This window comes from Rousettus aegyptiacus, unplaced genomic scaffold (genome assembly GCF_014176215.1).
Source record: "Rousettus aegyptiacus isolate mRouAeg1 unplaced genomic scaffold, mRouAeg1.p scaffold_m13_p_9, whole genome shotgun sequence".
NCBI lineage: Eukaryota > Metazoa > Chordata > Mammalia > Chiroptera > Pteropodidae > Rousettus > Rousettus aegyptiacus.
Window position 1 is genome coordinate 101,626,362 of NW_023416312.1, and position 23,786 is coordinate 101,650,147.

Consider the following 23,786-nt stretch of genomic DNA (forward strand, 5'->3'; position numbering starts at 1 on the left):
TTTTCAGTTCTACTATAACTGTTGGTTGTAATGCCAGAGCAGTGACTATTTGGTCTCACACTGAAACACGACACCAGTGTTTGGTTAAAAAGTGGGCCATCTTTTCCACTTGGTCCTCACCTACCTGAGAAATGACCGGGGTCTAGCACTGACCTTGGCTTCCTGGCTAGAGTTTGTACAGGTCAGATAATGAGGAAGGAAGATCCTGAGAAAATAAATTTTATCCTAGGAGAGGAGGAGTCAGGTTTTAAGACAATAAAGATAGAAGACAAAAGGCAGGAGGAGCAAAGAAATTTGGCGCTGGGGCTATATGGAGGCGGGCAAGCTGGGAACTAAGTGTGACACCCCTTCTCTTCCTCCCTGCTCCCTATCACACCTCCCTCCCTTGACCCTCCGCCTGTCCCATAGGTAAAAGTTGGTTATACCAAGAACTTCTGAAAATAGATGGGGCCCAGACTGGTTCTTGGAGAAATCCAGATAACTGGTTACTCTAGGAACAACTGTTCACCCATAGTAATGACTGAGGAAAGAGACATTTTAGAAGCAGAGAGTAAGAATGCAGCTTGGAAGCATTTTTAAAAGGGAAGGAATAGGTCTTGGTGCCTTTGTATAGCTCAAAATTTTCATGTGTGACTCTGCATATATCATGAGAAAAAAACTATGTTATTGCTGTATAATGGCAAATAAATACTAATATTTACGTACTTAAAAATGGCAGGGCGTATAGAAATACTGGACACTGATAAGTTATGGCAACCACCAACCATATCCATATTATAAACATTATTTAATATGAGTTTTTTTCACCTACCTCATTCTGCTGCCTTCTTTCCACCTCAGAAAATATTTCTATGGAATTGTAATTAATATAAGCAAAATATTTCAGAGTAACATACTTAAAAAAAAATGTTTTGAACACTTCAAATGAGATGGCAGTGGGATGTTTTGGAGAATTAATTTTTGGGCCTTATGGTATAAACTCCCTTGTTGATGTTTTCCATTCTGGTGCTTAACGTTTCCATGTTGTGGGGCCAGAGGACTAGGTCACCAGGGAGTTTGCAGTAGGAGTTCAAGTTGCTGTTTTCTTTATTTTTCTTTCTACTTTCCTATATTTAAAACAACAGTCTATGGCATTGATAAAGGCTACCATTTGTGACAAATATGAAACTTTTGTGAATGTATATATCTGATGAATAACATTGTCAAAATGTATAGTGTTAGAAATTCAAGGAAAATGGGCAGAGTCATTAGTGATGGTCTTCATACATTCTCAGTCACAGGCAAATTATCTGAGCCATGTTTCCTGACCATAATGCAGATAAATTAGGAATTAATAATAGTTTAAATGACAAACATCAGAAACATTTCAAAATTAAACAACTTAGGTCAAAAAGTCAAAACTAGAATGACAGATCATTTGGAATTTAATGCAAAGGGAACACTAATAAGCTTAAGAACAGGATTCAGATGAAAATATGAACCATTGATGTTAAACACAAAAGAATAGAAATAAATCAAGTGTCCAACATGGTAACTTTTGCTAAGTCCATCAGTAAAGGTCAAGGATGATCTGTCTTTTAGGGCAGCGGTCCCCAACCTTTTTGGCACAGGGACCAGCGCTCCTATGAGCATCTAACGTCTGATGATCTGAGGTTGGGCTGAGGCGGTGATGCTGGCGCTGGGGAGCGGCTGCAGATACCGATGCAGCTTCGCTCGCCCGCCCACCACTCTCCTCCTGCTATGCAACCCAGGTGGGGAGGGGGCTCTGTCTTAGGGTAGCACTGTTTCTCTCCTGCTTGACCCAGCTCCCAATGATCTTGTCCTCTCCATCTCTTTGGCATGTATACCCATGGTCACACCTGAGACCTTGTCATTACCAATCACCATAGCCACTTCGTAATCCCAACCTCAAGCCATTCTAGGTTTTCGCTGCCCCCAGTGTCCTCACTTCCTTCTCTCCTGTCTGTCCTAGTCACAGACCTGCACACAGCATTAACACTCTTGTTCCCATCCCACTTTGCTGTACTGACCTGGCTAAGCCATGTCTCGTTCAGTCTGACTGCCAATCCCTAACACTTTAAAGTCACGACGGCAAGTCTCAAGTGGGCAATGATGCTCTGTAGTCATTTATTAACTCCCCTCACTCTGTGGGACTGTTTCCTGACTTCTCTCCTGGCCTCAAACCCTGGCACACCGTGTCCTGTTCTTGCTCTCAGCTGATGCCCCGCTTCCTGGTTGACCAAGAAGATCAAAGCAACCAGAGGAATGAACACGTGCTCCACCCCACATCTCCCTACCCCCTGTCAGCCTCTATTCATAACCCTATTGCTGTAACCTCACTCGAGTGAGATTGGTAAATAGAGGCCAACAATGAGATAACAGAAGCTGGGTTTGGTTCAGGTACTTTTTCTAGGCAAGAAAAGTCAGAATAGCAGGAGAAGAATTATAACCAATGCCCTCGTGTCGATTGCTTTGCTAGGAGCAGGAACCCACTGGGCTGCATTTTAAAAAAAAACTAGAAATAAAAAAAAACTTTAAAAAGAAGCTTTTGTATGGGATCCCCCTTTCATGAGTACAGCCCCCAGCCTATGGCGCTTGCTGTTGGTAGATTGCTCTACCTCCTGCACCTACCTCCATTGTTGTCCCAATAATTTGGCTCCCTTCTCCTCATCTCAGCCTTCAACCTCTTAACTAAAACATTAGAAGCACTGCCCGAATCTCTGGGCAGCGTGTGGAGCATTTTCTAGCATGCCTGGGGCAACCTCCTGTCAGCCAACATCTGGCTTGGGCAGTGCACAGTTATCTCCCAGGTACCGAGGACTGCATCCGTGATGGGCCCCACACCTGTTGTTTTCCTGCTGTAACAAAGCACCAAAAACCGAGTGGCTTAAACAATAGAAATGTATTGTCTTCCAGTTGTGGAGGCAGAAGTCTGAGATCAAGGTGTCGGCAGGGCCACACTCCCTCTGGAGGTGCTGGGAAGGGATCTGCCCCAGGCCTCTCTCCTAGCTCCTGATAATTCCTTGGCTTGTGGCAGCATCACTCCGGTTTTCACACGGTGTTCTCCCTTTGTGCGTGTCTGTGTCCAAATATCTCTCCTTTTTTTTAAAAGACACCAGTAGTGTTGGATTAGGGGCCCACCCAACTCAAGGATGACCTCATCTTAACCAATTACATCTGCAAAGACTCTATTTCCAAACAATATCACATTCACAGGCATTGAGGGTTAAGACCTCAACATGTCTTTTTGGGGAACAAATGCAACCCCTAAAAGTTGCTGTGAAATTTAGCTGAATGTTAAAATTTTTACAAGTGCATGCGTTGCACCGTAGTACGTAGCAGAACAACCTGTACTCGACTTCCCCTCCTGTTCCTATGAACTGTACCTGCAATTTTAAGAGGAGATTCTCCCCCATAATTCCTCTCTGTCCTGTATCCTCAGTCTTTCTCCACTGAGTCTTAACTCTTACTTGACCTAACTTCCTTTAAGCTGTCATCCTAATTTCTCCTTTTTCTCCTTAAAGAAAATTCCTGTAAAGTATTGTCTGGACTCGGGATCTTCATTTTTCCCTCCTGTTCTCTCCAAACTGGGTTTTCTGTGCTGTCCTCCACAGAAACTGGCAAGGTCTCTAGACCTGAACATTGCTAAGTCCGGGGGTCAATCTTCGCTCTCCTCTTACTTGATTTATTATTGTATGTGCCTGATTTTCTTCCCACCTCTCTACCTGCTTCTCAGTTTCAATTGCTGCTTCCTTTATCATCTTGACCTCTAATTTCTGGTGTCTCCCAGGATTTACTCCTTAGACCCCTTTTCCATGTATTTGCAGAGCTCATTCAATTTCATGTTGGAAAATACCATCTCTGCACTGATGATGCCCAGATTTTTATGTCCAACTTGGACCGTTAGGCCTCAGAATTTCAGGGTCTCATATCCAATTTCTTAGTTGACATTTTCATCTGCAAAGTTTAATACACATCGCAAACTTGCGTGTTGAAAACTTAATTCTTCCTTCCCTTCCCCTCCCCACCCAGGTCTCCCCACACTGTGACACAACACGTTCAGATTTCATATTCATATGTCTCATTCAGGAAATCCTTACTCCGACTTAATCATATATCCAAAATTTGTCTCTCACCGCCTCCTCAGCTACCATCCAGGTCCAAGTCACCAACATCTCTCACCTGAGTCACTGCAACAGCCTCCTGACTGGGCTCCTCACTTCTACCCTTGACCCTCTTCAGTCCATTCTCTAAAGAAGCCAGAGGAGAAGAATTCTGGTACCTGTAAGGCAGACCAAGTGTCTCTTCTGCTCAACACTTTCCGGTGCCTCCCATCTCACTCAGAGGAAAGCCAGAGTCCTTTCAATGTTCTATAAAGTCGTACCCAGTCTGGTTTCCCCAATCCCTCTGTGATTCATTTACATGAGACGACTTCTACTCTCTCACTTCATTTACCCCCTACCATTCTTCCCCTTGTGCATTCTGCTCTAGCACACCTGCCTCTTTGCTGTGCCTGGAATCAACACGATATGCTCCTCCCTCGGTCCTTTTCCATTTGCTGTTCTCTTTTTTTTCTGGAAAGTGCTTCCGCAAGAATCTACAGGTGGCTACATGGTTCGCTCCTCAACTCTTTCAGGTCTCCACTCAAATATAACGTCATAAATAAGCTTCTTATGGCTACCATATGTACATTTCCAACTACTAACCCCCTCCCAACAAAATGCATAGCCTTATCCTTCTTTGCTTTATTTATCCCTTAGGAGTTAACTCTAATTGTATGCCATGATTTCTGTGGACAGCCCTGATTCATACCTGCTGTAAAGTAGTTAATACCTATTATTTTTAGTGCCCCCTTTTACCTTTAATAGTGTCCCAGCTTGGTTGGGCTTTCTGGCTGGAGCACAGACAGGGGAAGCCCCAGGAAGCTGGAAGGTACTGGGGTGAGACACATGGAGAGGGAGGAGCTCTGGAAAGCGACCTGATAGTGTGTTATGCGTTCCTAATCAGCACACTAAGGATATTTAGAACTGAACAAAAGGATAGACCGCACTGCCCAGTCTCCCTGCTGGCCACTGGGTGGTGCACAACACGGGAAAGATCTGATCCACTCAGCAAACGCTTTGAAAACTGAACTGGCATCAGAACAACAGCCCACAGAGGCCAAGTTGGAACTTGCGACCTGAACCCAGACAAATTGCGAGCTAAAACAAAAATATCGACGTTCTCTATATAATTTAAATAAAACCCAGGGTCACGTCATATTCAAAGTGTTCAGAGTACAATTAAAATTTACTTGGCATATGAACCAGAGGAATATTCACTCACATGAAAAATGACCAAGTATAAATTTCTGTAGATGATAACATGAAAATTAATAACTTAGGGTACAGAAAAAGTAAAATTGATAAAATCAAGAACTGGTTCTTTGAAAATACTGATAAAAATAGATGACTCTCTAACAACTCTTATAATAAAAAGGAAAAAAAACACATAACATTACAAATGAGAGATTTCTATCCACGAATATAGAGATTTTAAAATTATACTAAGTAAAACTATGCCAATGCATTTGAAAATCTAGATGGAATGGATAACTTTCAGGGAAAATATAAATTACCAAGATTTGCTCACAAAGATATATGCATTAATCTAGATAAGCTATGTCATTTTGTGGTAGTCACTCCCAATCTGATGGCCGGATGTCCACTGCATGTCAAGGTGGCTCTACTCTGTATTCTCTTCTTTCTGGAATCCAGGCTGATGGGGAAGCCTCTAACTATGACATTGACAGTCACATGGCCAAGCCTACATACACTATTCCAGAGAAGGGCAATGAATATATGTGCACAAAAAAAGTTTGTCTTATGATTTAAAACTGAATCGAACCATAACCATGAAATAAATTGAAAGAATTGTTAAGGATCTACACCCTTTTCTGGAAAAAGAGAGAGATGGGGGAGGAGGAGGAGGAGAAAAGGAAGGAAGGAAGGAAAGAGGAAGGGAAGAAAGAAGGGCGGGAGGGAAAAAGAAAGAGAAATGCTGGACCTAACAGCTTTTATGAGTAAATTTTATCCCATGTTATTTAAACTATTCTAAGCTATAAAAAATAAGACAGATTCCCAATTATTTTATGATTTCTTGAGAATAACTATCATGATACAACCTGACAGAAAGCACAAAAGATAAACATTTTCCAATGTGTTTCTCACTGAACAGTAAGTCCTTTAAAATGCTTCAGAAAATATGAGTTATGTTGTCATATAAATTGAGGAGATAACATCTAAAATTACCTCTCATTGGAGAGCCCCAATATATGATAGTTTAGTCCTATAGAATACTATTTGCTTTACTTAATCTGTAATTTTCCAAATTTATTTGTCAACATTCCCCTCACCCCCTGCATTCCTCTTAATCCCTGTGGAATAAGTTTTTTGAAATAACTGTTAGGAACCAATATCAAACATGAATATAAATGCAAAGATCCTAATAAAATATTAGTAAATTAAATCAAGCAGTGTTTTAAAAATATACCATGAACAAGAGTTTATTCTAAGAATGTAAAGAAATATGGTTAAACAAACAGATTTACTGATACAATTATATTAATAGGTTAGGGGAGAAAACCATTTGATTATCTCACTGGGTTCAAGAAAGACATTTGAAAAACTCAACATACATTCTTTAAAAAAGCTCTTAGTGAAAGAGTAAAGCGGTGAAAGTTGAATGACCTAATAATAAATCAAGGTTAAAATGCTAGAGACCTATAATAGCAGCAACGATGCAAAGACACCTACCATCGCTGCTATTCATCATTTTACTCCAGGTTCTAGCAAATGTAAAAAGACAAAAAGAAACGAAGTACAAATGTTAGAAAGGAAGAGAGAAAATATTATTTGTAGACTATAATGTCTACCTAGAAAACAGAAGAGATCAATAGAAAAACTTTTCTAAGTAATAAGAGTTTAGTAAGGTGTCTGGTTGCAAGATGTAAACATACACAAATTCATAAATTTCCTACACATTAGCAGTGACCAGTCAGAACATGTAATGAGAAAATTCATTCAAATAAAAAATAAACGTCATATTTATGATATATAAATATTATAAAATATCTAGGAATAAACAGAATAACTAAAATTTACAAATGAACTATAAGAATTTACTAGACATAAATGAAGAATTAAATTGATGGAATAGCATATTCCATCAGCATCAGCAAATTAAGGCCATCAAAATCCTAACTTTACCTGAGGAGAAACACGACACATTTATTCTTATTTTATTTTTTAAATAAAAATTGCATACATTTAACATGTACGTGTGTGTGTGTATATATATATATATTTGCTACGGTCAAGCTAATTAACATATCCATCTCCTGACAGTTACCATTTTTTTGTGAGTGTGGTGAGAGCACCTGAAATCTAGTCATTTACCAAATTTCCAGTGTTCAATACACTATTAGTAACTATAGTAATTCTGTACACTAGATTTCCAGAACCTGGTCATTATGCATAACTGCGAATTTATAACCTTTAACCAACACCTCTCCATTTCTCCCACCTCCCCACCCCTGGTAACCACCATTCTACCCTCTGCTTCTCTATATATATGAGTTTTCTAGATTCCATGTATAAGTGGGATCATGCAGTTGTTTTCTTTCTGTGCCTGGCTTTTTCAAAGCATGGATGGATAAAGAAATCGACATGTTTATTCTAAAGTTCTAGTATAATGCATGAGAGTAACAAAGAAAACTTTGAAGGGGAAAAAGATAATAAAAACATACTATGGAATTACCTTAACTAAAACGATGTAGTATTAGGGCAGGAGAAGAAAAACTGATTAATGAACTATAAAATGGGATTCCAAAAACAGACCCCTGTATATATGACAATATTTGAAAAGAGTCAAATTTCAAATCATTGGACAGAGAATGGAGTATTCTGTGGATAGTATGGGGTAAATATGTAGCTATTTGGGGAAAATAGCTCTTATCCTTACCTCTTCAACTTATATATGTCAGTTCCTAAGGGAACCTTAAATCCATTAGAGCAGCGGTCCCCAACCTTTTCGGCATCAGAGACTGGTGCTCCTATGAGAATCTAACTCCTGATGATCTGAAGTGGAGCCGAAGCAGTGATTCTGGCTCTGGGGAGCGGCTGCAAATGCAGATGCAGCTTCTCTAGTTCATCCACCGCTCACCTCCTGCTGTGCTGCCCTGTTAGGAACCACAATGTTGGGGACCCCTGCATTACAGGACATCATAGGGAATTTTTTTTTTTAGTATTCGGGTAGAGAAGGCCCCTCTCAAACTAACACTATTGCCACAAAAACATTAAGACAACAGGCTATATAAATAAAATAACAAGGTACAAAAAGCAAAAGGTACAAAATGTTATCCAATAGAAGTTAAGTTTACTTCACATCTTGTCCCCCAGCCACCCAGTTTCCCAACTCTGAGATAACTGTTTCCAGTTTCTTGTAGACAACATATTAAATGATTATCAAATAATAATATATAATTATTATTTGTAATATCAAATAATATTTAGTTATTAAATTATTTAATAATAAAGCATTATTTGTTATTAACTATTTAAGACTTCTGTATTGTCAAACATCATACATGAAGTTAAAAATCAGGAAAATGTGAAAAAAAATATTGTATTATCTGTGATGGATAAAGAATTAATATCCACATATAAGGAGATCTTACTAATTAATAAGAAAAAAAGCCAGCACCTTTTTATTAGTTAGAACTATTTTCAGCTGCTAGCAACGGAAAACTGATAACTAAAGATATGCAAACTTTAAAGTATTTATATATTATTCACCTCTCAGAGTTGCAAAGAGTTAAAAGATTAATAATAGTACTCAGTATAGGCATTCAGTAAAACCTCTGTAGAGAGAAATCTGATTAATTATATCAAAATTTAAAGGTATATATTCTTTGATTCATAAATTCTGCATGATTTTGACTTGACATAACTGGTTAAATGCACAAGGATATATATGTATTGCAGATTGCTCCTTAATAGCAAAAACTTGTATATAACCTAATGTCTACCAGTGGGAATTGATTAAACGACTTATTGCATGACCACATAGTAGAATGCTATTGTATCAGTTAGGAGATTTTCAGCTACAAGTGGGAAAAATGGCATAAACTAAAAAGGGATTTATTATTATTTCATGTAGTAAGGAGCCTTACTATATAGTGGCTCCAGGGTAGTTAAATCTGTACCTCAATGGCATCATCAAGGAGCCAGCTTTCCTCTGTGTCTGCTTTGTCATCTTCAGTATGTCAACTCTTCTGACCACATTCAACAAATATGTACCAGACACTGATCGAGTGCAGAGATACAATAATGAGCAAAATAGACAGCTCCGGCCCTCATGTATTTACAGAAAATATAGTTTATGTGAAAAAAGTAATAGCACAGTATGTTACATAATACCATTTATGAAAAAAAGATTCACTTAGGTATAAACATATTACAATACCTAAACATTTTCTGAGTATGTTTATTGTATGCCATTCACCAAGGGCCAGGGCCAGGGCTAGCTGCTTTATCTGGATTAACTCAGTTCGTCCTCACAACAAACCTGTGAGTTAAATTCTCTTATTACCTATTTTAATATATATATAAACTGAGACTATGAGAGATTAAATCACACATATATTAATTGGTAGTCAGAATTTGAACCCATGTTTGTTGCACTCCAAAATCTATACTCCCAATCTTTATGTTAAGCAACATTTTGAGAGGTTAAAAAAATCTAGAAGGAGATAGAGCAAACTTAAAAAAAAATCATTTTCTTTAGGAATTGATGGCTTGAATGCAGTTTACCACAAGAGCCAGGAGAAAGAGAAAGGGAACAAAGTGAAGGAGTACATTAATAGACTGGCAATGGGTAATGGTTGATTGTCTTAAGGTCCTAAAGAAGTTTTAAAAAGGTCCATGAGATAGAGTAGACAACCAGAGACTGTAATTCAGGAAGAATTTTAGGGGCTGTATAAAATTTGGTAATGCTTCAAGATAGGGCCAGGTGGGTACTTTACTGAAGTAAAATAACAGTCAAGGTCACTGGATTAAAGTATTCAAATATTTATTGATTATTCAATCATATATCTATGCTACAAGTTGCGGAAATACTGGTGAACAAGATGAATATGATTATTACCTTCATGGAGCTTACAATTGGAGAAGTAGCCAGAGACCAGATTATGCAAGATCTTGTAGTCATGTTAAGAAGTGTAAGGTTTATTTAGATTTTGTTCTAAATGCGATGAGAAACCATTGGTGGGTTTTAAGCTGGGGACGGACTTGATCTTATATTTGTTTTGAAAAGATTATTCTGGTTCTTGAAAATGTATTATGGGAGTAGAAGTAGACGTACAAAGACCAGTTAGGAAGATATTGAAGTAGTTCAGGAAAGAGTTGATAGTTGTTTGGATAAAGGCAATAGCAATGGAGATGAAGAAAAATGGCAGACTTAGATATATTGTGAAGATAGAGCTGATAGCGCTTGATGATGGGTTTGTTATGGGAGGTAAGAGGAAGGGAGGAATTTAGGATAACTCTTAAGTTTTTGTGTTGAACAAGGGGGTGGATGGTGGTGTCATTTATAGAGGTGAGAAAGACTGGAGGGGAAGGATCACATTTTCATAGATGTTGATTTCATGTTGGATATGATGAGTTTGAGGAATTTGTGGATGTGCTTAGTAGGCAAGTTGGCTGTATCAGTATAATGCTCAGGAGAATGGGCTGGAGTCCTTCATTTGGGAGCCATCAATGCAAAGACAGTAACACATCATAAGGGTATGTAAGATTGTCTAGGGAGAGGAGAGGATGGCAAGTGAGAAAAGAATTGGGCCTCCAACAGAACTGACAACACTGACCCCTGAGAGGTTCATAGTAGGAAGAAATCATTCTATCGACACTGTGCTGGCAAAGGTCACTCATGACTTCCTGCTCCCTCGAATCCTATGGATATATTTTAGTTCTTATCTTTCTGAACCCACTATTGCATTGTGATACTATTGTCTACTCCCGGTGAAACTGTAGTCTCCAGGTTTCCCATTCTCTCCTATAAGTTTCCTTTCTCTTTTTTGTATACCCCAAACTTCGTGGTTCCCCACGGAAGACTAAAGAGTTAAACTTATGTTGAGCTGTTAGGAAGAACTTCTGCAGCCACATCTTCTCTAGGATCAGGAAGCTGCTTGCAGATTTGGGAAGCTGTTGGTTCCAGAACTTGATGGATATGAGGGAGAATTCCAGATAGAGAGAAGAGCAAATACAAAGGCCCTGAGGTGTGAATGTGCTTGGCGTGGTTGAGGAACGGGAAAGAAAGCCATGTAGTAGTATGATCAAGGGGACAGCAGTAAGAAATGAGGTTACAGATATTATGGGATGTGGATAGAATTCATTTATAAGGGTTCTTCTGCAGGTCATTGGAAAGACTTTGGGTTTTAAGCTGAGTAAAATGGATAACCACCAGAGAATTAGATGATTGCTTATAACTGTTTTTATTAAGTTCCCTCTGGCTGTTGTGTGGAGAATAGATTGTGGGGAACAAGAGTAGAAGCAGGGAGACCAGCCAACACAATAACTCAGGCAACAAATGATAGCGGCCAGGACTAGTGTGTTAGCAGTGAAAATAGTGAAAAGCTGTCAGATTCTGGTTGTACTTTTAACATAGAGCCAGGATAACTTCCAGATAGATAAAATGTAAACTGCGAAACAGAGGAGTCTAGGATGACTCCAAGGTTTTTCACAAGAGTATATGGAAGGATAAAGTTGCCACTTACTGAGAAGGGGAAGGCTATGGCAGGAACAAATTTGGGGAAGAAGGTTAGGAGCTTAGTTTGGGACATGTTAAATTTCAAATGTCTGATAAACATTCAAATGGAAATGTCAGGTAGAGAAGTTGATTATGAAGGTCCGGAGTCCAAAGAGACAAGTTGGAGAGAAAATTTAGGGCTCATTGGCTTATAGGTGGTATTTACAGCCATGGGACTGAATGAGGCTGCCAAGGGAATTAATGTAATTTAAGATGATCAAGCTTGGGAGAGTGTTTTAAGGAGAATGGAGTGATAAAACTATATTAAAATGCTGTTGTATCATTGGTCTTTCCTTCTTTTCTTCCATCCTCCCTCATTAACTCGTGAGTATAAACGTGATAAAGCTGTGCAGAGCTCAGCCTACTCGTGCCCAGACTCAGAATTCCTTTTATATGTATCATAAATCCTAGGCAATGATCCAAACTATTGTGTCCCAATCTGGACCCCACGCTGCAAGTGATCCTAACACAAAAAGCACACCATAGTAGGACTTTAAAAGGCTGGAGAAAAGAAGACTTTCCAGGGAAGACTATGTTTGTAATCAGCTACCTGGCCTCAGAATTAAAATCCTTGACTAAAAATTGCAATGATTCAGATTTAGGCTTGAGAGAACCAGCTATTTCAAAAGTGGCATGAGATTCCTAGGTAGTTGTGAGTTTCAACATGATGATCATACAACTTTAAAAAATCATATTCTCTCTCTGACTTTGATATACTGGTGAATACTGGTGCATGGTATATGTCATATCTAATTGATACCTTTGGTAGTGGTTACTACACTGTAGTGACAGATTCTGGAAATAGCTACAACACACACTTGGAATCTCACAGTCACATAATCAACCATTTTACTAAATACAGGCATATTTTCATTCACATACAGTTAAAGAAAACATTTTTTTTCACATTTCATTACAGTGCACAACAAAGTGAGGAAAAGTATACAGTACATTTTATTCTGGAATATGAGACAATCTAATCCAACATGCAGTTGTGGTCTTTGTTACAAGTTAGTTTATCTTTTCTTTACCTATGTAGTAAAATAGCTTCTAAAGCTTTATCCTTAGTATTGTATTAACACCTGATTTTTTTTCACACTTATTTTCTAAAACCCACTTATTGCAGTGACGACAGCACTGAATTCTACAAAAATGATTTTTAAAGTTTCTAGGACTTGTTTAAGCAATTAAGCTCAGCCACCTCTGCTGGATCTACGCTGAGTATTTTTAAACCTGCCTAAAAAATGCAAGGAATGGGAAAAGTATACATTTAATGTATTTTAGTTAAGAAAACTGTAGAGAAGTTTTTTTTTTTTTTTGAACTGACAGAATCCAGTTAACTTTCATTTATCCACTGGATAATCTTGCTTTCGGAATCTTTTAAACATCATTAAGTATAGTAGTTGATAAACTTTGTGTTAACCCAATTTACCATCTTTTATTTGCCTTCTACAATCACAAAACTGTCAACTTAATTACTCCACCCAAGCCTGGTCATGTTAAACGAATGCAGAGATGATGATTGGTTCACTTGTATTTGATGTTGCAGGTTGGTCCAAGGTGGTTTATTTCCACAAGTTTCATTATTTGGCTTCTTTATTCTGGCTGAAGTAAATTCCCAAACTTTCAAAATCAGTCACATTCACACTGAAGTTTAACACTATACCTCAAAGCAATTTGCCATTCTCAGGCTTTCCTATCACAATGAATATGAGAAACCTGACTCTAATCAGAATTGTTTTCTTACTGTGAAAAGTATGGCTTTTGCCTAGCTGAACTGGCTACAATCCAAAAAATAATTTAAAGCATCACCTCTCTTCAAGAAGATAATGGAACCTTAAGCCAACCATTCCAATTTTCTGATGCAGTTGTCTGTCTGTTCACCTGAGAATTAAGAGCTGACTCTCTAGGGTAGACAGGAACCTAGTGTAAGTATATGGCAAACCGGTGGCCAAGGTCATTATGAGGTGAATATTTTATCCCCATCCCACTTCCCATTGCTGTGTTTGGTTCCTTTCCATAATATGCTCATTGTGTTTCAGTGATAAGAACACTTCCAGCCCACACAGTTCTAATGTGTTTTCAGTTGTGCAATTAATTATTCACTTGTTTAAAGCCCTCTTGTCAATAATACCTGAATGGGCTTTACCTTTGATTCACCCCTAGGTTCCCTCAATATTATAGTTGAGTTGTAATCAATAAGGAAACATATCCTAACATGTAGAGAACATTTATTTACAGTCATATCTCTTCCAAAGTGAACAAGTTAATAACAGTTCATTCATATGACAGCAGGATAATGCAGTGAAACAAGAACTAGGAGTCACAGTCCTTCACCTTGGCCAAGTGAGTCTCCCGCCTTTTAGTTTACTTTTGTAAAATGGGGAAGAAAACCTCACAGGCCTGTTATGATCATCAAATACGTAATTCAAGTGACTGTAACGTGTTTGCAAGGGTTATAGCGCCTCCTGTTGAGCAGGTACTCAGTACAGGCTTGATGAGCCAGTGTTTGCCTTGGCAAACCCTGTGTTGCTATCCATGATCTGAAGAGACAGGCACATTTTTTACTTCTAGATTGCAGTTGTCAATGCAGTGAAACCCCAGGCATGGCCAGAGGGAAAAGGGGGTATGGCGTTTGGGTTACTGTTTCTCTCTTCTACTTACAGGATATTTTGCATGGGACAATTTCTTTCACACAGCTGTTTATTCTATCACAAGGGTGTACATTTTCCCCCATGTGATAATAACAGTGTGGAAATAGCTTCCCTTTTCATAGTCACACCATTTTTACTAGAACACCAGGCCTTGAAAGGGTCTTAGTAAATAGCCGGTTCATGCCTCTCATTTGACAGATGAGTTGATTAGAACCTAATTGGTACTTTTTAACCAAACCCAGCACACACACTTCATGTAGGATATTCTCGCTGATTAAGTTGATCTCAGTCTTTTCTTAGTTTTGCTAATTGCTCCCAATGTGGTACTTTGCCCCCCTTACATATGTCTTTTATGTTTGCGACCTATGAATGAGCTGAAATACCAAGAAATAGTTGTCTTGTCTGTGGGTATATTTTGGGGGGGGGTGCCTGGCTCCCCAAACCTCAAGCCCTTGACATGTGGTCCACAAATGGCACATGGAGCAGCCACTGCCCAGCATGGGCCACAAAACAGTGTCTGGCCCATGTCAGTAATTCAGTCCCCCATCCACCTGCCCACAACCTATGAGAGTGCCCCTCGGGAAGGAGGCTCACTTGGTATCCAAAATAGAGGTTGAGTTCTCTTCAGTCACACAAGGATCTTATTCATTTCCATCACTTTTAAGTTCAGGTGAGAGAGCACGTTTTGGAAATTTAAAAGGCTGACTAGCACAAACATCTCCTCTCTGATTTGACAACCTCTTCTGAGGAGTGAACCACATTTGGTACAAATCCACTCTTCACCCCTTCCCAGCCCTCCTGGATTGTAATATCCCCCCTTTTAACCAGCTCATATATGTCTCTCGTCAGGTCTGTGAAGGCTTTCTCCACATTAATGGCATCGCGGGCCGATGTTTCAATGTACTTCATGCCATACGCAGCAGCCAGTTTCTCTGCCTCGTGGCGAGTCACTTGCCTCTGTGTATCCAGGTCACACTTGTGACCTACCAGAACAAATACAATTTGATAGGGCTGAACGTGTACTTTGGTTTCTTCTAACCACTCATGGACATTCTGGAAGGACCTGCGGTTGGTGATGTCAAATAAGAGAAGACCACCTACTGAGTTCCTGTAGTAGGCGCGAGTGATGGATCTAAAACACAAGAAAGAAGTAAAAAATAAAGGCCATGCCCAAACTGCTGTACTTCAATGAACTCAGTGCAGTCTAGTGTTTCTGGCTACTGACACCGTTCTTTAGTAAAAATTCTTTTCTTTTCTTTTCTTTTTTTTTAAATAACAGAATATATGCCATTCCATAACAATGATGATTTGTACATTTTCAATTGGGCAAAATTTTGAGATGGTGTCTTCTAGAAATGAATGCTCACGGACTCACAGGCATTTTCCCTCAATTCAGGCAGAACCACAGCCAAGTCTCCCACCCCCACATCTGAATAACTCAATGAGACTTCCTGTTCCGCAAAAGGAGATACCTAAGTCAGTTATCATAAGGCAAAATGAAATAATGTATGTTAAAGTTTTCTGTGACCTGGAGAGCTCATTACAGATTCTAGTAGTTGAAACAAAAATAAAAAAATAAATTTATGATAATTGACAAATGCTCATAAGTATATTGATATATTGCAATACACTCCTTTTTTCCCATTATCATTACAATGTTTGTCTATTACATTATTATTATTATTATTATTAATTTTAATCTAAAAGGTATCCTTAATCCCTTCTGAGGAGAAACACAATTTTGTTTTTTATTTTCTAGGCCATTGGGAATAAGAAAAAGATAGACGGTCTGCAAAGGACTTGAGTAAAGTGCCTATCAGACATACTTCCTGACACACTTTAGAAAGGCTGGATAAGGAGCCACCAGCTGGGAAACCTGCCTAAATCGCCAAAGCTTCCCCTTAAAATGACATGATTTATTTAAAGCATTGTAATTAGGACATGTCTAAAACCTATTATACATTTGCTGTACTTCTTAAACAGAAGAAACCTCATCTACTTTAACTTCTTCATTTGAGCATCTTCATTATCAATATGCATTATGTTATTTTGCTTAGAGTGTTTTAGGGTTTATTAGAGGGTGTAGAACTATTTGTTTTCACAATCACTTGCTTTAGACTACTGTATTTTTTGATCTATGTAGATCTATGTAGGTTTTCTGTTTTCTTGGATGAAGAAGAGAAAGAATGAGGGATTCTCACACTTCTGTCTTTATACATTCTGTTTCCTCTCTCTGGGCTTTTCTTGCAATACTCATCTGCCTCATCTTCTCCAGGTAGCCTTCCCTCTTCTGTATATGTTATACATATAATTACAAATGAAAATGTTTAGGTAAATGGCCCAATGATAACAGAACTAGCATTGTCTGGGGGATCAAAGTTCAAACTAGATGACGGTAAGAGCAAAACTTAGGAAAGAGTTCAGGTCTTCAGAACTGGACAAATCAGCCCTGGGGAATGAAGGCGTTTTTAATTCCCTTATGTTTGAAGATTCATGGATAATAGTAAGTGTATCAGAAAATTCAACATGATGAAACAAAACTTTTGATTTGTGAACAGCTTGGCTGAGGACATCAATGAGCAAGCTGTAGATCCCTTTCAAAACTCTAAAATACACTGTTATATAAGGATTTAGAATGTGACAAAGCCCTTCCTAAGCACGACATAAGGCTACATAAAAATTAGAACCTTCTGTGCATCAAAAATTTTTCTTAGACTAAGTTCAGAGACGAATGACAAACTTGGAAAATATTTTACAACATACATGACAGAAAAAGATTAATATTCCTAATGTAAAAAGAACTTACAAATTGATATCACCCACTAATAATAAGCAGTGAATATGAAAAAGGCTGTTGTTCATATAGATATTCCAAAAAACATAAAAGACACCTTTCTTCACTTATGAGAATTGCATTCACAAGTTCAAAGCAAACCTGTACAAGGATATTTGCCACAGTGTTGTTTGTGGAAGTGGGGAGTTGGAGACACTTAAGTTTGTAGTTTTCTCTCTATCCCTCTTCACCCTAACCAGTATCTCCTATGCTCAATTAGCATTCAATAGATAAGTGAATAAATGATCATAAGCGTGGGCTATTGAGTCCTCTTGATCTACTTTCTGATGCTCTATGTGACTGTAGCTCAAATTGCTCTCTCAAAGTTTTCTGTGTACATTGCTCTCTCGCACTTCTGTCTTTATACATTTGGTTTCCTCTCCCTGGGCTTTTCTTGCCATGCTCATCAAGCCTCATCTCCAGGTAGCCTTCGCTCGTGTGTGTGTGTGTGTGTGTGTGTGTGTGTACAACAAAGAAAAAAGCAAAGGGCTGTAAGAGAAAGTTAAACCTGTTCATTGATTATTCATTATGTGCTAAGAGTTATAGTAGGCAGTGGGCATACAAATACAAACAAGGCACTCTTTTGTGTAACTGCCAGTTATCTATTTCTCCTACTATTCTAGCACAGAAGTTCTAAGTTCTAAGAGGGAAGGGCCTGTGTCTGTTTTGTTAACGTGGCATCCCCTTGTGTGAGTTTCCTCAGGAACAAGCCCCATGTCTGGCATGTAGTGAATGATCACTGAATGTTTGCTGGTCGCAAGAAGGTATCGATCATCAGTATCCGGCTGTTTCATATGTATGTGTGTATACTCATATGACATAATATATCTATATGTGTACCTATGTCTATCTCTATTTCTATCTATATATCATCTGTCTACATCTGACACTTATGTTGGGATGATCTGGGAATATTTTTTAAAGCATAGGGACTGACATTGATGAATTACAGTGATCAATTCCAGCTGGTTCGTTAGCCACCAAGGGGCAGGTTGGTGGAGTTGTGGTGCAAGCAGTACGTATTATTGACCGGCCTTCCCTGCCAGGGCGCTTCTTTCCCTGCACAGAACTCCCGGCTAGCTGAAGGTGGGCTTAAGCAGAACCCCCCAGACATTCGGTAGCATCCTTACGCGATGCGACCAGGACCAGGAAGTCCTCTTTTCCCAGGGGCTGTACAAGCTCCGAAGATCCTCCCACTGCTCACGGGCCCGGGATGCTCTCCTACCTGAACCTCTCTTGACCCGCGGTATCCCAGATCTGGAGCTTGATGCGTTTTCCTGGCTCGATCTCCACCAGACGAGAGAAAAAATCCACCCCCACGGTGGGGTCCGAAACCTGGGCAAAGCGGCCCTCGGTGAAGCGGCGGATCAGACAGGACTTGCCCACCGTGGAATCCCCGATGACAATGAGCCGGAACTGGTACAGCCAGATAGCTTCCATGGCCAGGGCTTGGCAGGTCTCCTTGGCCCAAGCCGTGTGCGGCGAGAGTGGGCGTCCCGCCGAGGTCTCGCGGAGCGTGGCTCAGTCCGGATCTAGATCCGTCGCGAGGGCATCGCTTGCCTGGGAGCCCGAGGGGAGGTAGGCCCAGGCGCAGGGAGAGCTGAGGGATGGATGCTGCGCCCACAGAGGTGATGAAATGGCAGCAGCATCAGCACCACGCACTCTGACTCATCACTGACAACCGGGTTACTGTAATCCCCCGCGTAGACGCGACGCCCGGAGCCGCCGTACTATCTGTAAGAGGAGCGCACACAGAAACGGCTGGAAACCTCTCCTTCCCTTTCTAATTCCTGCGCCCACCCCCTCTTCTTAATTAAAAAATGTTATCTATCTTTCAAATTGCAAAAGTAATACCTTTTCATTTACCAGGGAAACAACACAAAAACGTATACCAAAAAGAAAGCCCATAATTATCTGTCCCCCTCCCTCCCCAAGATATTAACATGACAGCTTGCTATATATTCTTCCACGTGGATTTCCATGAAAATATACATGTATATATATTTGTATATGTATATGCATATACACCTATACATGTATACATGCATAATAAAACATATATGCTTATACATATATACATTTATTGCCTTTTGGTTTTACAAAAATTGGATCAAATTGGACCATTACTCTGACACTCACTTTTTGCATTTAACAAAGAATCATAGACATATAGACATCTCTCCATTTCCAACCATTCTTCCTTCACCATGACAATGCCGCAATAAACCTTTTTTAAAGTGTAGTCACACATACGTTATTTACATGAGATAAGTTCTTAGAAGACATCTTAGGAACTTAGAGTACAAGCATTTTAAATGTAATGGACATAAGTATTATACGCGATTTGCAAAAATATTTACCAGTTTGAGTTCTAGCCAGCAATTTGTGAAAAGATCAAGCATTGTATGTTATATGCTTTCGTAATTCTTACCAATCTGATGTGGTTAAGTAAAACGGCGTCTCTGCTTTATTTTACATGTTCCTGACTACTAATTAGGCCAACTCCATGTTTTGTGCATTGGCCATTTGCATTTCCTCTTCTGGGAAGCACCTCTTGAAATCCTTTGTATTTTTTTATATGTAATCTTTTATAATTGCTTTACTCATTTTTGTTTTTTAAACTGCTTTATTGATATGTAATTCACATACCATATAATTCACTCACTTGAAGTATACCATTCAATGATTTTTAGTGTAGTCATAGAGTTGCGCAGCCTAATGTTTTCATCACCTCAAAAATAAGCTCCTTCCTTTTAGCCAACATTCCTGTTCCCTTTGCCTCCTAGATCCAGGCAAGCAGCAATCTACTTTCTGTCTCTATATTTCCCTATTCTGGACAGTTGATATAAATGGAATCATACAATATGTGGACTTTTGTGTCTGGCTTCTTCTACTTACCACGATGTTTTCAAGGTTCATCCATGTCATAACATGAATCAGTACTTTATTCCTTTTCGTGGTTGAGTAATAGTCCACTGTGTGGATAGACAACATTTTATTTATGTAGTCATCAGGATGGTGGACATTTGCGTTTTTTCTAACTTTTGGCTATTCTGAATAATGCTGTTATGAATGTTTGTGTACAAGTTTTTGTTTGGACATGGGCTTTGAACTCTTGGGTTTAAACCTAGGAATGGAATTTCTGGGTCTTTTGGTAACTCTATGTTAACTCTAGAGGAAATGCCACACTGTTTTTCACAATTGGCTGCATCATTTAACATTCTCAGCAGTGTATGAGGGTTCCAGTTTTAACATATTTTCTCCAACACTTGTTATTTTCTGACTTTTTGATTCTAGAAATCCTATTAGGTATGAAGTGGTACCACATTGTGGTTTTGATTTGAATTTCCCTGATAACTAATGACAATGTGAATATTTTCACATTCTTATTGGCCATTTGTACACCTTCTTTGGAGAAATGTAGTCTCAGACCCTTTGCTCATTTTGAAACTGTATTATTTGTCTTTTTATTACAGAGTTGTAAGAGTTCTTTATATATTCTAGGTATATGTCCCTTATCAGATATATGATGTGTAAATATTTACTCCCATTCTATATTTTTTTTTCGCATTTTCTTGAGGGTATTCTTCGAAGAACAAAGTTGTAAATTTTGATGTAGTAGAAATTATCTATTTTTTTCTTTTGTTGCTTGTGCTTCTGGTGTCATGTCTAAGACTACTTTGCCAAATCTTCTATGGGTTTTGTAGTTTTAGCGTATACATTTAAGTCTATGATCTATTTTTGATTAATTTTTATACATACTGTGAGGTAGGGTTCCAACTTCATTCTTTTGCATGTGGATATCTAGTTGTCCAAACACCATTTATTGGAGAGATTATTCTTTCCTCATTGAATGATTTTGGCACCCTTTTTGAAAATCTGTTGACCATAGACTATGAGTTTATTTCTGGATTCTCAATTGTATTTCATTGGTCTATATGTCTAGTCTTATGCCAGTACCACATTGTCTTGATTGTTGTAGCTTTGTAGTAAGTTTTGAAATCAGGAAGTATGAGTCCTTCTGCTCTGTTATTTTCCAAGATTGTTTTGGTTATGTGAGGCCCCTTTTAATTTCATATGAATTTTAAAGTCAGCTTGTTTTTCTGCAAATAAAGCAGCTGGGATATCGATTGGGATTTTATTGAATTTGGAGATCGATTTGGGGACTACTGCCATCTTAACAAAATTAATCCTTTCAATCCTTGAACATAGGCTATCTTTCTATATATTTAGAGCTTTTAAATTTCTTTCAACAATGTTTTGTAGTTTTCAGTTTACAAGTCTTAATACTTCTTTGGCTAGGTTTTTCCTAAGTATTTTATTCTTTTTAATGCTATTGTAAATGGAATTGTTTTTTAATTTCATTTTTTGGATTATTCATTACAAGTGTATAAAATGCAATTGATTTTTTTATTGACTTATATTTTCCAACCTGCTAAACTCATTTTTAATCCTTTGAAGAATAGTTTCTGAAGTTTATGCTTGATATTTGTTCTGACCCCAGAATGGCTCCTCAAAACTGTCTTACTCCTGGTTCTCTCTTTCAAGTTACCTGGCCTATAGTCTGTACTTTCATTAAATTCATGAGTCCCCTAACCAGGACCTTTCACTATAAACTCCACTGTTTTTGAAAGTGTCCTTAGGTTTGAGCTTCTCCATGCTCTGTTGTAAATAAAATCATTTCCTTTGGAAAGATATTAGGAGCTATTTTTTTTATGGTCTGCTTCTTCCTCTAGGCAAAATATCTGAGCCAAGACTCTGGAGCTGGGGTTAGGGACAATGGCAAGCTTATTTCTGAGCGACACCTCTGATCTGGGAGTTGAACACTCAGTGGGGAACATAAGCCTGAAATGGAATCAGCACATCATGAGCCAGGGAAAGGGCATGGTGATCACTACATTGCACCTAAGGTAGAGCTTCTGTCTCTCAAGTGGGGGCTGGATGAAAGCAGGTAACATTTACTTCTCAACTGCATTTGCCTGGGACTCAGTCTCTACAACACATAGCTGGAGGAAGAATGAGGAATGTTGACATACTGCTTTCCTCAGGAAAAAAGCCCTCTGACTGGGAGTTGAGAGGAGAGGGAGCTGCAGAAATCTGAAGTGGAGTCTCTACCTTGTTGAGTGGGGAGGGAAAATGGAGGGAGTGAACTTGATTCAAATCCTACAGACTCTTGCCTTATAACATTTTTGTAGATTTTCTTGATAGTTGTTCCTTCATTTGCTGTTTGCAATAGATTTTCATGCCACATATTCTAAAAGTTAAAAATATCTAAGAACATTTTAATGTATTACGCCCTTGAAAAATATACTGTGACTTGTTTATAGATTTTCATTTTTTCCTCTTGGCAGCTACTGTGGCTAATTTCAAATATGTTCATCACTACAAATAGCTTTTTCTTTTCACAATTAAAAGTGACATAAATTAATTTTGTAATTGCTGTTTCCACATCTCTTCAAAAAAACAGGTCTACTAAGAAAAGTTCAACCTATTATTGATGTTCTGTTCTTTTTTGAGTTATGTTTTGTTTTTTAGGTTGAGAATCTATTACCAAAAAACTATGCTAAAAAAGACTGTGAATTTTTTTCTCCCTTGAGTGTGGTTGTTAGTTATTTGAAGTATACAGCGGTTCTCCTTTATCCAAAGTTTTACTCTCTGTGATTTCAGTTTCCTGGGGTCAACTGTGATCTGAAAATATTAAATAGAAAATTCCAGAAATAAACAATTGTAAGTTTTACATTGTGCACCATTCTGAGTAGCGCGACGAAATCTTGCACCATCCTGCTCTGTCCCACCTGAGATGTGAATCATTCCTTTGTCCAGTGTACACACATCGTATCCACTACCCACCCATTAGTCTTGGTTGTCAGGTCTACTGTCATTGTATTGCAGTGCTTGTGTTCAAGTCACCCTAATCGTACTTAATAATGGCCCCAAAGTGCAAGAGTAATGAAGCTGGCAATTCAGATGTGCCAAAGAGAAGTCATGTGATTGTTCAATTTTATTATTAGTTATTGTTGCTACTCTTTTACTGTACCTAATCTATAAATAAAGATTTATCATCAGTATGTATATGTGTATAGGAAAAAAAACATTGTATATATAGGGTTTAGTACTATCTGTGATTTGAGGCATCCAGTGGAGGTCATGGACATATCCTCTATGGAGAAAGGGGGAAGACTGTAGTTGGATTCATTCATTTCATTTCATTTGGTTTTAGGATTATTATTCTCCTCTCCTTGTTGGTGTTATTTTATCTTTTTAATATGTAGAACATTAGCATGATTATAAAAAGTCAATACTATACAAAAATACACAGGAATGATAAAACTTCCTCCTTTCTCCAGCCTTTTTCCTCCTTATAGGTAGCCAGTTTCATTTGTTTCTACTTTAATCTTCTGTGTTTCTTTGTAGAAATAAGCAGATATGCATGTTCTCTTATTTCCCTTCATTTC

At 38.5% G+C, this 23,786-nt stretch overlaps 1 protein-coding gene across 1 annotated transcript; it reads right to left on the minus strand.

Moving 5' to 3' along the window:
* Positions 1 to 12,668: 12,668 nt before the first annotated feature.
* On the minus strand, positions 12,669 to 19,074 carry RAB39B (RAB39B, member RAS oncogene family). Its single transcript, XM_016133481.2, has 2 exons — positions 18,557 to 19,074; positions 12,669 to 15,630 (listed from the first exon to the last, which is right to left on the minus strand). Exons 1-2 carry the CDS (start codon positions 18,769 to 18,771, stop codon positions 15,204 to 15,206), a joined length of 642 nt encoding a protein of 213 aa, XP_015988967.1. The 5' UTR covers positions 18,772 to 19,074; the 3' UTR covers positions 12,669 to 15,203.
* Between the last annotated feature and the right edge of the window lie 4,712 nt (positions 19,075 to 23,786).